Raw genomic sequence first — 18,570 nt, forward strand, 5'->3', positions numbered from 1 at the left:
ATTTGGGAGCATCCATTTAACCTATAAGTAACAAAAATATTTAAGATTTAAAACACAACGATCGAGGAAGAAGAAACCCGGTGTTGCATTCTGATTCTGGATCTTAGAGTGGAGTTGGTGGGTGGTGGGTTTCTACTTTCAGGTGTGTGTGTTGCCCGTATCATTTTTCCAGTGGTGCATGTTAGTATTTAAGGGGTGCCAGGAGTCCAGAGGCCTCCCCAACTGTTGAGTTCATACTCATATAATTACTACCAACACTGTGTGTGTGAATGTGGGTTTCGGTGAGCTAGACTACAGATTTTATCCAGGCCCACAGCGAGAACCCACTCTGTCTTATATTATAATAATATTGGGCCCCGACTGTTACAGATCAGAGAAATATTCTTCATAGAGTGGACCCCCTCCACCTCATACCAGAGAAATACTATATATTTCATGGAATGGATCCAACCGTCTTAAGTAAGAGAATGCCCCATTGATATATTGATTATTTAGTTAATATCATAGATATACTTGCTCTTAAGCTAACAAATCCTGCTATTTCTGAAACAATGGTGGACAAATTGCATCTGTGCCTGTGTTCTTGCTTATGTGTGTGTGTGTGTGTGTGTGTGTGTGTTGTATACGGTTACAAAAAGGGGATGATGTGTGGGCTGTGAGCAGTAATGGAGGATCCAGTTTCTCTAATGTGATGAACATGATATTCCTTATACACCATAAAGACATACACACACACACACACAAACAGCATTCCTCCACCATCCTCCCTTCATACCTCCTGTTCTCGTCAGTTGTAGTTGAGGTTGTGAGATGAGCTGCGAGGCATCACAGTGACGCCCCGACATCTACCGTAATCCTCCAACCGATTTGAGACTTTTCACTTGGAGTTGGGTTAAATGTACACTAATATGATCTATTAGTAGAAGTGAAATGATTTGTCAATTGTCAGAAATTTAATCTACAACTATTTTGATGAATTATTAATTTTTTCGGTCATTTTTCAGGCAAAACGTTCTCTGGTTGGACCTTCTAAAAAGGATTTGCAGCTTTTCTCTCTGATATATCAATGTAAACTGAATATCTTAAAAGCTTTGTACTGTTGGTCGGAAAAAAACAGGAAATTTGAAAACATCTTGTGAGGGTCTGGGAACTTGTGATAGACATTTTCACTATTTTCCTACAGAGATTAATTGAGAAAATAGTTGGTTGCTTGTTCTTGTTATAAATGAGGCAAACAATACCAAAATGTCACTCACTTCAGAAAATGGCAACTTACATAAGCTCAACCACAAACTGACCAAAGAGCAGGAACAGCGTATTTTGCAGAGGCTTCCTGTACCTTCTGTTTTAAAGTGAAGTGGACAATGTTTTATTTTCCATCCCATCAATACTAAACCAGGCTGTGTGAATCCAAGGAAGAGCATCCATTGACATGTATGGCTTTCCCCACTGACCATCTTCAGTAATGTTTTAAGAGGGATGTGACACATGACATACTGTAAAACCACAATACAAGCTTTGGGATGTTTGAAAAAAATGTGATTCTCAAATTCTGCAAGACCTTGAACATTTGGAGAAATTACTAAATATATGTATCAAGTGAGGAATAAATCAGGAGTGAATTGAGTAAATTCCCAGACTTGGATTATAAGATAGTCATAACAATAGATAAAACATTTGCCGACACAGCGTTAAGAATTCTGAACAGCAGGAACAGAAAAGCAGAGAATGATAAGTAGACTGGTGAGCAACAGGAGAACAATTCAGTGATGGAGTGGGAGAGAAAAAGAGATACAGGAGCAAGAAAACAGAAAGCCACAGCAGATATGTGAGTTTCTACAACATAATACTACCTACTCAGTTAAATATAGGATATTTAATGTGCAAACAAAGCAGCTGAAGCGTGTTGTGGGCTACAAAATAAATCATATATAATGACTGAGCAAAGAAGAAGACATATAGCTATACATTCCTACTGAATTACATTACCTGCAGGTAATATACTCATACTCTACAAATGTTAAATCTATAAATTCCCTTCAAAACTGTTAAGTTTTATAGTAAAAAATATTTTTTTTCATTTAGATTTGTTAGAGGATAGTGCTATCAGCTCAATTGAAATATCTAGATATTTAGTATCCCGACACCAACCACACAAAAACACACACATACACAAACACACTCTGCCCGGTGAGGGTAATGGTGAGTGACGTTTAAGAGGGCCCCATTAGAACACCATAATTTTGGCACCTTACTGAGATGTGATAACAAAAACCACGGAGAGAAACACACACACACACACAGAGGAGAACTGGATGGAAGGATGTATGAGCAAGAGAAAGCCTTTGATCTGATTCAGTAAAAAAAAACAACAATAAATTCAAAAAATAATAAAAAATAATCATTTCAAAGCAGTGTAGCTGTGTAGATTTGGTAAAGAAGAAAAGGTGTGCAAGTGGACAAGAGATAGAGAAGAAAACAAAAACTAAATAAGGAGACAGGAAGAGAGTTTAATTAAAAAGAGAAAAATGGGGGGTTTAGGGTGATAATTAGTATTCTAGTACTAATTAGTAACTAGTTCTCTTATTTCAAGAGGCTTTTTAAAACCTCTGACGCCTTACTCCTCTTTGATAAACAACTGTACAATAGTCTATGCTGAACACGCAGACACATAAACCACAAAGGGTCGGATAGTTGAAGTTGGAAAGACGAGCAAAATCAAAGTTTCATACGAGCGGCATCAATCTATCTTCACACATGTGTGCATAGAGACACATCCACCCACACACATACACTGAGGCCATTAAAGGCACATCAACATGAGGGAAGCAATGCTTAGAGCCACTAGTGTCAGAACTTATGTAGACTAAACACAGTTGAGTGACTACAGCTGTAGGAGAGAGGGCCCTCCCTCCCTCCCTCTGTCTGTGTGTGTGTGTGTGTGTGTGTGTGTGTGTCTCTCTCTCTCTCACACACACACACACACACACACACACACACACAAAGACAGGACACACAAGTCTTGGGCAGATGTTCAATGTGCTTTTGATATCAGCATCAGCAGCGCTAACAATCATTTCTCACACAAGGACACACACTCATACAGACGTGCACACATACAAAAGCCAATGCCTCCTCTCTTGTATCCTATGACTGTGTAAATCAAATCATAGCCCTCCACCACTATAACCAGCCCCATATGAGACAGTGTCAAAATCAACTCCATCTTAGCCTGAACATGCTTTGGCCAGTGGGGTAGGCTGCTGTCCAAGTGTGTATATGTGAGTATGTGTGTTTGTATATTTGTGTGTACCGTACCTCTGTGCAACATGGTAGGACTCGGGGTGTATACAGGTCTGGTCCAGGGGGTTAAATGAGGTTGGTATGTTGACACAAGCCTTTCCTTTGCCCTTCTTGGCCGCTGGTTTCTCTGACACTGCTGGTGCAAGGTGAGGTGTGGATTTGTCACTGTTTTGACAAGAAAAAAAGGGTATGAAATACGAGTCTTAGAAAGGCTTTATATCATTACACAAATTCGCACTGAAGAGTCAATTCACCAGAAATGACAAATATTTTCTTCTACATCTTCCTTACTTATATAGCCATGCAGACTGCTTTTTGGTTTTATTTTGTCTGCCTCTGAGATTCCTGTTTCCAGCCGCTTACAGTGGAGGTTACTTCATTTTGTTTGTTCCGCTCGCAGAATTGAAAACTTACATTAAAAAAAAAAAAATTAACAGCAACAGTATCTTTATAGAAGCAGTGTTGCTGTTACTCTGGACAATCCCAGTGCACTCAACTTTTAAGTTAAGATATATATTTTAAGTGTATACTTTCTACTGAAATGGTCCCTTGAAAACTGTTCATAGCGAGATCTGTGGATTATCCAGACCAACTGAGACTCTGTTTCTGGAAAGAGATGTTGTTGAGGTTTATAGATGTAAATTTAAATCCTTTGAGCACCACAGCCTCTATTTTATTAAGATTGAGGGGGAAGTCAACTGTATGTGTCTATGTATCTGTCCATACAGTATAGTATGTGTACGTACCTGTGTAGGGTTTGCGGGTTGATTCTAATGAAGCCGGCACACTGCTGGTAGGTCTTGGGCCCCATGCCTTTGACCAGTTTGAGTTGCTCCCTGTTGATGAAGGGACCATTCTGCTCTCTCCACTCGGCAATATTCCTCGCCCTGCCCACATTTAGGCCTGCTACATGCCTAGGAGATAAAACAAAAAGGGAAAGAAAAAAATGTCTTAAATTGGCTTTTTCATCAGACTGATTTCTGCACGTTTGTTTAGGTCGGTGTGTTTAATTCTGAGGTCACCTTTGTATATTTGATGCTAATGTTAGGAACGGTACAGTGAAACATTTAATTGTGGGAAAACCAACTTCAAAATGAGATATCTACAGTATCCCTAATAACGCACAACTCATAGCGGTTGCTTTACACACTATCCACACCAGATTTCTGTAATATACAAATAAACAGAGCAGATTGTGCAGACCGTGACCTGGCATTTAAACAAGCAGGAGCGACGCTTACAAGAGAGACACATAAGCCAATATTTAGTGAAGAGAGGTGATTTGAAACTCAGGTCTGCTCTGTTAATGTCCACAGTGACTCACTCACTATAAAACACACTGCTATGTCAACACTCCACATAATACTTCAGTCATCAGCACGTCTGTGTGTGTGTTTCTGTGTGTATATAAGTGTGTGTAGCATGACTTCTGGCAGAAATGGAAAAAGCTCACTTGCAGAGCAGACAGGTAAACAGATGACCTGATGCCTGCCCTGCATCTAATGCCAGCTCATTTCATACTGTTTGTGTCCACTGTGAGTGTGTGTATCAAATTTGTGCACATCCTGTACTTGTGAGTTGTGCGTATGTACTGTATATGTCAGAGTAAACGTGTGCACAATATTCTACCTAAGATATTTTGTGACTATATGTACCTAAGCGTTTCCTATGTGAGAGAATGTGTGTGTGTCTACTTTGCTTAATCCCCTCTGTTGATTCCAGTCGGCCCAGTAAGTGAGGCCAAGGTGTGAAGCATTAGTCTCAACAGAAAGCTGGCAAGCCGTCTGTGTGTTTGTGTGTGTGTGTGTGTGTGTGTATATGCATCGAGCATGTGCCTGTGCGTGAGTGTGAATGAAGCTTTGCCATGTTGTGACTGCTAAAGGAAAGTATGTCAGAGGTCTGGGCCCTGCTTCATCTATGTGAATGTGTGTGTGTGTGTGTGTGTGTGTGTGTGTGTGTAGGAAAAAGTGCTTGTGAGCCCACATACAATTGTTTGTGAGCATATGCAGACATGTGTGTGTGTATGTGTCATCTACCTCATCAGCGTCTCGGAGCAGATGTTAATGTCCACCCCCACAAAGCTCACACACTCTTGCACTACGCCGTCCAGCGCCGCCTTCAGAGCTCCGGCTGACACATCGTGCTAGAGACACACACGCACATACAAACACACACAAAAAAAAATAATCACGTTAGGCCAAATACTGGATTAGTAGAAAAAAAAACAACAAAAAATACTGCACTCTATGTTGCACAGGGTAAATAGTTAACCCTATTCCAAACCACACACACACACAGAGTATATAGGCACATTTACTGAAGGAATTTCAGTGGTTCAGGATTTTTATAATCTTTTAGAGACAGAATTACTGCTGTTATGTGCAGTAATCTTTTCCAAACATGTCTACTTGGTGTGTTTAAGTGAAGGCTTTCCATTTTTGCTATGTACTATTATTTGGTGCCATGTAGGCATGATTTCCCCAAGGGGATTATTAAAATGGCATCCTAAAAGGGATAAACAGCATCATAAAGTTCTGGCGATGAAATACTAACACACTGAGAGAAGTTTGATTGACAAGTAGTGCAGCAAGAAGAGGCAGAAAGAATCAGACAGGGAAAGAGAAAGAGAGCTGATTGACAGATAGAGGGAGCACGGAGCGGTAAAGAGCGAGAATGTTTAGTTTGGCTTGTCAACAGTCTCTCTCTCCTTCTAACACAGTGTTCTCGTTAGTGTGGCTTGCTATAGATAAAGATCCCCCAAATGAACTCTCAGACGTCTTAACCACCAGCCAATCAACCATTAATCAGGGCATATTTTCCAAAAGGATTGGAATCTTTGTCCTAATAAGGAGCAGGGAGGAGAGCCAACAATGCAAGGAGGAAGAGAGGAGAGTAGAGGAGAGTAGAGGAGAGTAGAGGAGAGGAGGAGGATAATGTAACAAAGTAACATGTCAAAAAACAATTTGCAAACAGTTAAAAATGACCAAAAATAAACTTGTGTAAAACAAAACACAAAAATAACATATGAGAAATTCTATCAGGTCTAGCAGTCGTCTCCTGACAGTCGGAAGGCCCGGACAGGGCCAAATAACCGAGGAGCTGGACATTGATACCTCAGCAACTGCTGGAGGATTAGCTGACACTCTAAACTAGACTACTGTTGGACTATGTTTGTGTATATGTGTGTGTGTGTGTGCTGTGTGTGAACGTGACCGAGACTAGCATGGGTTGTCCCGTAACATGATCAATCTCTGAACAAACACTGGCTTGTAAACAGATAACAACACCGCCAGCTAGCAAATGCACCCCCTCTCTGTCAGCAGTAACAAGACAGCAGGACAGATGAGTACAGAGAGGGAGAGTGAGACAGACAGAAGTATGTGGGAGTGCGAGAACGGACGAGAAGAAGTTTTGCTTGGCCCTTTACGAGATACATTTACTGGTTTAAACCAACTTTCACCCACAGTAAGTCACTGCAAAGGTTCAGTGCTAACCTATATTCATAAATATTACCTATTTCATTAAAACAGAAACCAAGGATTGCTTACTCTTTCCCCCTCACTGAGCTGCAGTTATACTTTAATACTTTTATTTTCAGATTATGTATTGGTACTCTTAATTAAGTAAATAATCTGAATACTTGAATAACCAGCACTGTTCAATTCAAAACATTTACGAAAAGAAACTCTGCGTTGTTCGTTTTCTTTTTGCAATAAGACCTCAGTGATTAATTACTGTATTTAATCAACCTTAATTCATGTATTTAATGAGGTAATAATTCATTTTTGTTTGTCCTGCTGGTGTGACCATACATTAAAAGGTTTGAATGGATTACTGTGAAAAATATAACCTACAATAAGTAATAATTCAGCAAAGCAGAGAGCTAGATAGAGACAGCACTCCTTGCGACTCCCCACGTGACCTGAGCTCAGATTCTTAGTGAGAACCTTGAGAGGCACTACAGCCAGAGGCATTTTGAGGACAATAAAAACAACTTTCCAAACCATAGAACTAGGACTGAAGGATTTATGATTTCCGGTGAGTGGCTGTACAAGGAGGAGAGAGACAGAGATAGTCAGGCAGAGTCAGGCAGGTCAGAGAGGAGAGAGAGAGGAAATCACCTGTAATGTCACACCAGAGAAGAATGTTTTCACACGAGAAAAGGTAGAGGTGTGCAAGGCTGTGTGAGTTTTAACCTGCAGTTAAACTCCAATGAATGTGTTCTCACATTCTTATTGAAACGTTATAGAGGTGGGAGCAGCACGAGAGGATCTGAGGTGTTGTAACTGGTAGCGGAAGTGTACGCGCACCGCACTACGGAAATGTGCTCCGTCAGGGATGGGAAAAAGTCGACCGAAACTGTAACTTAACTTTAATAGGTATTCATTTCATTCCAGTTTTCAAAAAAAAGGAATGGGGGGAGGGGGGGAAACATAAAAACATGGTCACACGTGTAACAACCAGGCCGACTGAAACAGTTACAGGTCACACTTCTTATTGATCTGGAGACACGGCTGGTTTATGAAGATTTTTTTAAGCAAACTTACACAAATATTTTATTCTAAATGACTGGCGTTTTTAATGTTGGCACTTGAGTTAGCTGGTTAAAATTTCCTATCCCTGTGCTCAATTGTGTATGTATTCATGTCTGAGTGTACAATACTTGAATTTTAAAGTTATTCTTTTTCTGTGAAGCTCATTGTATTTTCCTTGAAATGCGCTCTACTGTATAAATAAAGTTTTGCTTGCTAGCTAATGATTCTATAATGATTCCCTAAAAAACAAGGAGTTCAGGATTTCCCTCTGTGGCATACAGTACCACCAGTCATTTGGCAAAAACTAAACATTCAGTAATGCATTCATGAATTGAGAATAAATCTAAAGCCTAACACTGAAAACTTCATGTTTTAAATATCGTGTAGTATCAAAGGAAGAGGAAAAAAAACTTCACAGGTTGGCAGAGCTGATCTCAAGCAAGCTGGGCAATAACTCAGATTTCCTCATCCTTCATTCATCACATTGGAAACCTCAGCTATGCATCATAAAATCACATTGGCATGGTGAAAAATCAGGCTTATTATATTTCACTTCAAGGAGAAATATCTTACTTTAAAATTTACCCTCCGTCAACCACAACCTGAGGCCAAGGTTAGATTTCAAAACCAGACGTGAAAAGCTACGTTTATTGATTGTTGTATATAAATAAATGGTATTGACTGGTCAAAAAAAAAGGTCCAGTGGTATTCATTCCCTAACTTCACCTTGTGTGGCCAAAACCCTGTGATATGGCTTATTAATAATAGCAATCTGTACTAAGTAGTCACTGACTTACTCCTACAACTCTCTCTCTGATACATGTCATGGCACATAACCAGGATTTCCTGTAATGCATGCAAATATATAATAAACACAAGCATGGACAAGCAGTGCAAATACAACCAAGAACAACAAGAATGAAAAAGAACAAAATCATGTTTTTACTTTCAAGAGTTTGAACAGGAAAAAAAAAACTCAGATGAACAGAAATGTTCAATTAAGAAGAAAAACAGAACAATCAGGCAAAGCAACAGATGTAGGTTTTAAGAACTGTGTCTCTGGCACCGACAGCAGTGATTGAATGTGCCAGAGTTGGAGTGGAAGAGAGTTAGTTACAGAAAACAGGCAAGTTCTGCTCTATTAAACACACATACACACAATTCAGTACGCATGTGTCTGTCATGACTTCCAGACTGCAGAGGCCCTCTACTCAGTTTACAGTGGCTCTAACTGCACCAATGGAGCATGTCGTCCTGCATCTTTCTATCTTCTCTCAGTCCATCTATCCCTGTTTTCTCCCTCTTTACTTCCTTCATTCACCTACAAGTACTTATGTATTTGGCTGATGGGTATTATAACAATAATAACAAACTATTTTTTAGATTTTATGACTGTTGCATACATCAGTCCACTCCAACCTAGATTCTCCACACCTATAATCTTAAATAACATCTTCCTCTCCTTCATATCTTCTTCCTCATTTCTGCCCTTTCCATGTCTCTGGATTACTCTGACTACATTTGGATTCAATAAAAGGTATTGAAACACAAGAGAGATAGAGAGCAAGGGAATAATGAGAGAGAGACAAATAGAAAGACAGAAAATGTCAAGATCACAGCGCCACAACACCAGGAGAATTTAGACTTTTTTCAGGGAATGTATCCCGATTTACTTACAGAGATATATACACACCTTGCCCCCCTATAAGCAGACCTTAATACCAACTCTGATGCCATCCACCCGATAGATAGGCTGTCGCCCGTTTTCAAAACCACTCCCTCATTCCTTGGCCCCAACGCCCAGATCCCCAAACCTCAAAAATCACCCACCACCAATGGACTGGGACCCTATGTGTGAAGGTCATGTTTGGATTGGCCGGAAACCAGCTGAAGCCAGCCAACCAATACATAAGAACAAAGTGCTTCTGTCTACACCTCGAGTACTTAAACGCTGCTGAGTTACCACATGTCAATCAGAGAGAGATAGAGAAAAAGAGAGTGGTGAGAAACGCAGCGCAGGAGAGAAGGACAGAAAACCAAAACAAGCTTCTTCTTTTTTTTTTTGTGAGTTATTTCACTGAGAAACTGAAAAACATTAACGTCCTTTTCTCTGATACAGAAACACATACAGACAGAGAGGTTTCCTCTGTAATATGAGATATACAAAATATAAAGCCACAAATTATAAATATAGAGAACCAGAAAGCCAGAGAGCAAAAAGCGAGGCAAAGCAACTGCTTAGAGTCGAGGTGTTGACTGATGATGATGGTGGAGGCCTTCAGACTGACACCAGACTAAAATGCCATTAATGAATGATGCCACTAAGAGTTTGGCAAGTGGAACCACAGTGGAGCCAGAGTGGCTACAAATACTAACAGCCTGAGAGCCATAAATGATGGAAGGCTAACTGTAAGATCTGTACTGTACTGCAGAATCCAACGACATTTGGCCTCTTTTCTTTGTATTCAGCCTGAGACATGAGAAATTTACTCTCCTGTCTTGCAAATTAGGTTTGTTTTCATGTTTCTATTCCTTTCATGTGGGGGGCCACCAGCCAGTGAGGGTCCTCGCCCATGATATGACAAGTAATCGTGTTAATGTACTGAGGTGAATGCACTATCAATACACATTTTAATGCACATTTTTTGTTCATACTACATACCATTTTTTGCCAAGCATTTAACACATTCCAGGAATACACAGTAACACATGTGTCACCTAAAAAAAGACTTGTTTGCAATTCAACATTAAATCAAATTGCAAGCAGTACATTCAAGTGTCCTATGTTACTTAGTTATCTACAATTTGAATACTGTTTGGTTTCACTAGAGAAGCTAACAATGCTACAAGTCTTTCTTTTAAAGGGACTAGAGCTGCAACGATTAGTTGCCGACTTTTAAAATAATCGCCAACTATTTTGATAATCAATAATTGTTTGGAATCATTCTTTAAGAAAAAAAATGTACAAATCCAATGGTTTCAGCTTCTCAAATGTGAATATTTTCTGGTTTCTATGACAATAAATTGAATATCTTTGAGTTGTGGACTGTTGGCCAGGACAGAAAAAGACATTTGAGGACGTCATTTTGGGCTTTGGGAGACAGTGATCAAAATTTTCTAGCATTTTATAGACCAAACAACTAATTGATTAATTGAGAAAATAATTGACAGATTAATCAATTATAAAAATAATTGTTAGATGCAGCCCTATAAGGGACCACAGAACTATTTCACAACACACGACTGGTGAATAAATATATTACAATACAAAATATCAGTATAAGTGACAAGTGAGGCTCCAGAGGAGATTGTTGAAAGGTGGATACAGATGAGGGGGGACATCTGAACCCCTTTAACTTATTTAAACCTTTAGGTGAAAGGGAAGACTGGAAGCTGCAATTATCCTCAGAGACTACGATTGTGTCTGTTTGAAAATGTTTGTGACTCCTCAATAAATAAATAAAAGCTGGTATTTGGGGAGTACTCTCTCCAAATGTGTGTTTCCTTGTGCGAGTGTGTGACAATAATGTGGAAATGCTACTTCACATGTTTAACTCTCAGATAATCTACTGATAACAGCCTGAGGTTATCTGAAGGTCATGTTCTCATTGAGTGACAGCTTCTATAAGGCCTCTGAGAACTCACTCATGAACAAGCTTTATACTATTCTAGGCATGTAGGCTTGGCTTATTGTGTGTGTGTGTGTGTGTGTGTGTGTGTGTGTGTGTGTGTGTGTGTGTGTGTGCATATGCGAATATGTGCATAGTTAAATGGTTAAAAAGCTGGTCATAAATCAGCAGCTGAAAGTGATATGACAGCAAGGAGATGGTTTTATGTTTTTCCAACACCTTTCATGAATGGCTATTTCTCAACTTCCTGCAAAACATTCACACACAGACACACACACACACACATACACACACACACACACACACACACACACACACACACACACATACATACACACACACACACATACACACACATACACACACATACACACACATACACACACACATACATACACACACATACACACACATACACACACATTACCTGAGGGACTGCAAAACTGAGCATGAGAAAATGGGAACAGAACAGCAGGAAGTCAACAACACACTGACTTGAGACAATGAAGTTTCAGTTTAGACTATTAAAGCAAAGTGTATTACCAAATATTCAGTTACATAACAGGAAGAGGATGCGGTAATTTATGCTTTTTTTATTCTTTTTTTTGTGGCCCAGAAGTTAGGGAATAACTTCCACATAGAGTAAACTCGGCTCAACTGATTCTATCAACATTCAAACATCCAAAAATGCACCTTTACTTCCTTTTCATAGTGCTTCTCAGTTTCAAATTGTTTAATTCTTGTTTTACCAACCTGCTTATAATGTGACTGATCTTATTTAAACTTTACATTTGTTTTCCGATGTGTATGTGTTTTGTCCTTCAATCATCATTTTCCCTTCATTTAAAGCATGCTACAAACTAGGTATTACAAGGCACCTATAAAAACATATGTTTACTTACTTACAAACTTTACCACAAACCACAGACATCCTCACTTACTGTAAACTGTGAAGGACTAGAATACGTAGCCTGACATGACAACAGCCAGTAAATGTTTTATAAATTGTTGAATAAGTGGAGAATTGGCATGAGCCTTTGTAAATCCATTAAATGAGCTAAGATGCAAGCTTGGCTCATCTCGCAACCTCACTCAACACACAAACACACAGACATACATGCACATCAACAGACCGAGGGGAAATAATTAAAATAGTAGCACATTTTTTACTTCCACATTACCAACATTATTGTTTTTGACCCAGTGCTGCATTCCCTATTTTTTTCATCATTAATAGTGATTTGGGGTGAAGTCTGGCGAGTTGCTCCGTTCTGCTCTTCCGTAATGTATATTAAGCTTCACTCAAGATGTCACAGACACCAAGTAATACATTTTTCTAGGGATGCATGATATTGGATTTTTTGCCAATATGCTGATATTTTCCAACTCGTTTTGGCTGATTGCCAATTGCCCATACCATTGCCGAAACCGATATATGCACATATTTTTTTCCACCTGGCTGAGGAGGCTGTTATACATACCATCATAGATTGTACTAAGTATGTTTAAGAAAGACAATATATGCAATATAAACACAGCCAGGTGGAGGAGAAGAAGGCAAGAAATCGGCCTGTCATATCAGCAGAGATGTTTAATTTCACTTTAAAGCCTTTATCGGCGGATACGAATGACGTGCCAATATTATCGTGCAACCCTACATTTTTCTTTACCAACAAACAAGGCAATGATATCCTTGAACTCTGTTCAGCATGGATTTATCACAAACCACTGAGGCACAGGCCTCCTATCAAGATTTGGACTCCTGGAAAAGGACAAGAAATTGGAACTATACGCCATAACACTTTCCGACTACTGGAGAGGGGAAATGATCCCCAGAGAAGAATCACAAAGTTTCCTTCCGTTGGCAAAGACAATACAGATTTTAAAAACAAATGGGAGACTATCCTTAACAAATGTTCCCTGGATTTGATGTAGCTTTTTATCAAGGAAGCCAAAAAACAAAGGGTGGAGCTACCTAATCACATTGAGGAGGTAAAACAAAAGCTCGCACATATGGCACCCTAGCACAGTGAACAAACTGAGTCAGCGGAGAGGAAACACTGACAAACTTTCCAAAGCCCTGGTAACGACTAAAAATGAAAAGTTCAAACGAGACAAGCAGGACTTCAAACGAGACAAGCAGGACTTCAAGGAGATGGACGAATAGATGTGCGTGACGCACATCCCTCGGCATTGTCCATCATCATAGAAACAAGCTCGCTCTGTATCGTTTAGTCTGTCTAACAATGCCTCTGCTAGTGAAGAGGAGGAGGAGGCACTACCATCCACCTCCACTTTGCCTTTTTTAGACAATGTAACGGACACCTTTTCAAAGACAACATCAAGTGGTACGGGAGATATATTGATGATCTTTTTTTCATCTTTTCAGGGTCTGAACAATAGCTCATTGACTTTCATCAGTACCTTAATACCACTAATCCCAACATTAAACTCAGTTTAGAATACCATAATACAGAAATAAACTTTCTGGACCTGAGAATCACTGTTGATCGACATGGACATTTGTAAACCTCGATTTAAAGGAAAAACACTGACAGGAACACCATCTTAAGGGCAAATAGCTTCCATGTACCACAGATTTGAACATAGGGTTACACCAAAAAAGGTTTCTCAATCTAGCTTTGACTAGAGCCAAATCCTCAGATAGGAAGCAACTTCTTAATAAGAGACTCCATGAACAACAACCCCCCAGAATCTATTTCACCACACAGTACAGCAACATGGCCTATGATATCAGACACATCACCACTAAAAACTTTCGCTCAGTGACCCCACCCTTTGCTCAGTGTTTCCCGAGCCTCCAGCCTTCTCTTTCAGAAGGGCACCCACCCACCCGGTCCCAAAACCCTCTGGCACATTCAAATGTGACTCACATTCAAATGTGGCTGTTGCAATCACTGCAACAACATCAACTGGAACAACACATTGGTGGATGTTTTTAGTCAAAAGACATTTCAACGCCGAAGCTTTGCCAATTGCAACACAACATAGGTTGTTTATAGACTTGAATCTAAGTGTGGCTGTTTCTATTTCGGCCATACACAGCGCAAGCTGCGGGAGAGACTGGCTAAACACAAATATGCTATTAGGACCCGCAGCCCCAATTACCCCATGGCACAGCACGACAAGGCTGTGGGCCACACTAACCCAGACACTTTGAAAGCCATGACCATTGAGGTCATTCCAAAAAATGCAAGGGATGGCGACAGACTCAAATGTCTCAAACAGGAGACTTTTTGGACTGATACCCTCGGGGCCACCTCCTTTCCAGGCCTAAATGAAGAAATTGACTTCTACCCCTTCCTATAACTTTTTTGTCATGGGACAAAGCATCTATGTGGATTTTTCTATGCTGTGTTTCATGAGGAATACTGAGTTGTTATACTATACTGTGATGTTTATACTGTACTGTTTTGAACTGCGTGATTGCATATGAGTTTGTATATTAACATTATTTCTTCCTCTTAGTACTGAATATCATTGTTGTCGTAATTATGAACTGTGACCACTTGCAACAAATATTATTGAGGGTGATCCATTATGAGTATTTTCACATTGTAGGGCACCATAAGAATGCCGTTTACCTACACTAATGTATATCACTGTCAGATTGTCCTTAACTTATACTCTATTGATTTGTGATTGAATATTGACTTTTCTGCCCTCATACCTGTGCGATTTTTATAGTATATGTTTGCACGTGTTTTGTTCTTACAGTTGTGTCTTGTATGTGGTCTCTTCAAGGGGCAGAATTAACATGCCATGTGACCTAGTCACATGACCACTTGAAGAGTTTTAAATTGGACACCTGTCCTCATTGCACCTTACACACTGATGAAGATTCTCCAAGTCAAAACGCGTTGGTTTATCCATGATTTAATAAAGGATTTTTAACTTATAATCAGACTGCCTCAGATTCTTTTTTGACTGCCAACCAGCACCATCAAAAGTAAGCTGGACAGTCATTGTTTATTCTTACTCGACTATTTGCCCTATCCTTGAAGAGCACCTGATGTTTCAATTCAACATTACCAACAGTATTGTTTTTGACTCAGTGCAGCACTCCCTATTTTTTCATCAGTAGAAGATAGTTTTTGGCAGCTTCTGCCACTGATCAAGTCTTCAAGAGCGAGTTTTTTTCCCACGCCTGAAAACGTCAAAGCAGGAACTATCCATCACTATCAACCCTCAATTTCTTCCTCTCCTTCCTTCTTTCTGCTCTGTCTGCTCCTGTCTCCCCTGTAGGCACTACCATTCAAGAGTGAAAGATAGCATGCTCAAGTGCACACATACACACCTGTGCCTGTGCATACACACAATGCACTACAGGCATTGTGGCCTTGGTGTGAAAAGTGACATCACTTGTGCTAGTAGAGTGAAAAGCTGCAATTGAGTTAAGCTAAGAAGAAACTATCACAACTGAATTTTTAAATTCATGCAAAAGTGCCTGAAGATCCAGTTCTTCTACTGACCTCACTGGCTGTAAAGAAACTTTTCCAATGGGAAATAGTCTCAGACTTTTGGACCACTTCTGCTAATGGCAGGTTTGCCTGCACTGACGGGTCTATAAAACTTCAATATGTCATAGAGTCTGATATTAGATATAAACATATTGGTATCAACATGTGTGTCAGCTGATAATTAAAACGCCAAAGTTATATTCTTTCAGCAAATATACTGCTAACAGATTTTTTTTAAACCCTCTAATATTGATATCAGTATGAGCCTAAAACAGCCAGTATCAGTCAGACTAATTAGCCACAATGGTTGCAGCTTCTTTTTCCTACCCAGCCCTATCCAGACTATAATTTCCTGATCACAGTTGGATTCTCTAGTTCAAACTATTGACATCATGACAGCAAACAGAAAGCTTAAGGTCTAATGCCATGTTCTACAATGCATACAGTGTAGGGAAACAATACATGGTCTACAACTTGGAAAAACATCAGTAAATATGGCAGGAAAGGAGGGCGGAGGAAGAGGAGTCATTGACAACAGAGGACAACAGTGGGAAAAATCTCGCAAATACGATGGAATGAGAGAAGGAGAGTGGTTAAAGAGGTGAGGGGAAGAGTGACAGTTTCTTTAATATCCGGCTGGCAGGCAATGTTTTCTTACACAGCAGTGTGCGTCTGTGTGTGTATTTTCCAGTAGCAGTTAGTTTCTCAGCCCTGGGGATTACCCAGCTGTCAACAGACCATAGCATCTAAAGCTGACTGACAGGAGAAGGAACTGTCCAAAGGCCACACCCACTGACTGTCTAATTATTAAGGAAACAAGACTCCTGAAATGTTTGTCTATGTAAATGTTCTGAACTATAAATACTAATATATTATCCCAAACCTATAACCTTATCAGTACCCTTTTATATGTATTACACTACACTGTTGCTAACCACTTATATTAAGAAAAAAATACTAATAAAATGGGCTCTCCGCTGAAATAGCTGTGTATCTGGCAAACTCAGTATCCAGCAAAACCTGCCTGCCAGTGGTGCTGTAGTGAAAACAGTGTTCCCACACCAATAGTTACGTCCAATCTGATTTTAATGGGCCTCACTTTTTTAGCCCTCAGCTCATTTCCTCCTTTCTCTCAGAGCTGTCACTCACTGGGTCAGCAGAGGGAGAGAGAAAAAGAGAGCACGCTGTGCCAGCTGTCTAGAGTTACATCTGCCCTTGTGCTTTTTGGGTCTAATGGCAATAAACTTTCAGAAAGCCCAGAATGCCATGAATCACACAAGAGGACTTGCAAAAGAACACACACATATGCATGAATGCATTTTACTCACTCACTCGTTCTCATACATTATACATACAGTACATGCGTTCACTCACACAGACACTAATACAAATGTACACATGAACATGCAAGCACATGCACACACTTACCCTTTGACTCTGAAAAGGTATTGGGAGGACAGCGTGTGTGTGTGTGTTTGTGTGCATGTGTGTGTGTGTGTGTGTGTGTGTGTGTGTGTGTGTTTGCTCACACGCAGGTCAAAGTGATGTCCCATCTCATATCTGTCAGCAGCCAGAGTTTATTTACCCGGTTATATTATCATTTGTTGAGCTAGTCACATGATCTGAGAGCGGGAGGTGCAGAACCCCAGGCACCCCAGAGAGCCCAGTCAGGATGTGATGAGAGACACGGGCCTGTGACCTAACACACTCAGCCACACATACATACACACAAGCAGTTGCACAATATGACCTCCTCCTTTCTTTCAAATTTCCATTTTTCCACTGACCCTTGAAATTCCCCATCATTCCCTTTCCTTTGACTTTTGTCACCCTCTGCTGTCCTTTCTTAACCCCCCTCTGTTTTCCCCTCCCTTTCTCTTCAAGCGGTTGTCCATTAGGACTCTTTCTTTACACTGTTGGATACTTTTTCCTGAGATGGATGCTGCAAATGACAAAGAAGTTTCTGAATATTTAAAAAGACATTTCAACACTGAGAAAAGTATAAATGAATCTAAACAGGTGTATTCCGCAGCTACATATATGCTGTACATGATTGGTTTAGAGGTGCTTAGTGTAAAATAGCCTCCCCTCATCCCTGGGAGGAATGACCGACCATGCAACTACAGCTAAAGCAACTGGTCAATTAATAGTTAGGTCTTTGAGAGGATGCCCCTCCCCAGTGTTTCTTTGTGGTGCAAAGCCAAAGTCATATAGTTCCAACATTCAATTTGACCAATTTATTCTGGCCATGTCAAACAAACATGCTAACGTTTCGGCCTAGTGGCCTTCATCAGAGCAAGGCGGACAATGGAAGTCATATCATTTGTGAATTGGTCAATTACTTTCTTAATCAATCAACAGAAAATTAATTGATGACAACTGCTCATGATAATCAATAAATCATTTAAGTTTCTTATTAAGCAAAAAGCCAAACATTCTGTTTCAAGCTTTTTGAAATATGATCGTTTTCTGTTCTTTAACATTGTAAATCGAAATATTGTCCAAAAGTAGTATAACATGCCTAGTTTCACATTCTACAATAAATCTGTAATCAAAACCACGGCGTTATCATTACAATTGGTTGCATCATATATAACTTTGACCTCATTCTACTTGCTTTCG

General features: G+C 39.8%; 1 protein-coding gene across 2 annotated transcripts in view; it reads right to left on the reverse strand.

Annotated features, from left to right (window-relative positions):
- The window catches only part of srbd1 (S1 RNA binding domain 1), a 58,206-nt gene that overhangs the window by 6,214 nt on the left and 33,422 nt on the right, over window positions 1–18,570 (reverse strand). For both annotated transcript variants that reach the window (XM_044373560.1, XM_044373562.1), the window contains exons 17-19: window positions 5,340–5,446; window positions 4,050–4,217; window positions 3,319–3,468 (exon numbers count right to left, since the gene is read on the reverse strand). In XM_044373560.1, the coding sequence (XP_044229495.1) occupies window positions 3,319–3,468; window positions 4,050–4,217; window positions 5,340–5,446 (425 nt within the window). The remainder of the gene's footprint in view (window positions 1–3,318; window positions 3,469–4,049; window positions 4,218–5,339; window positions 5,447–18,570) is intronic.

The sequence above is a fragment of the Thunnus albacares genome, chromosome 14, assembly GCF_914725855.1.
Source record: "Thunnus albacares chromosome 14, fThuAlb1.1, whole genome shotgun sequence".
Taxonomy (NCBI): domain Eukaryota; kingdom Metazoa; phylum Chordata; class Actinopteri; order Scombriformes; family Scombridae; genus Thunnus; species Thunnus albacares.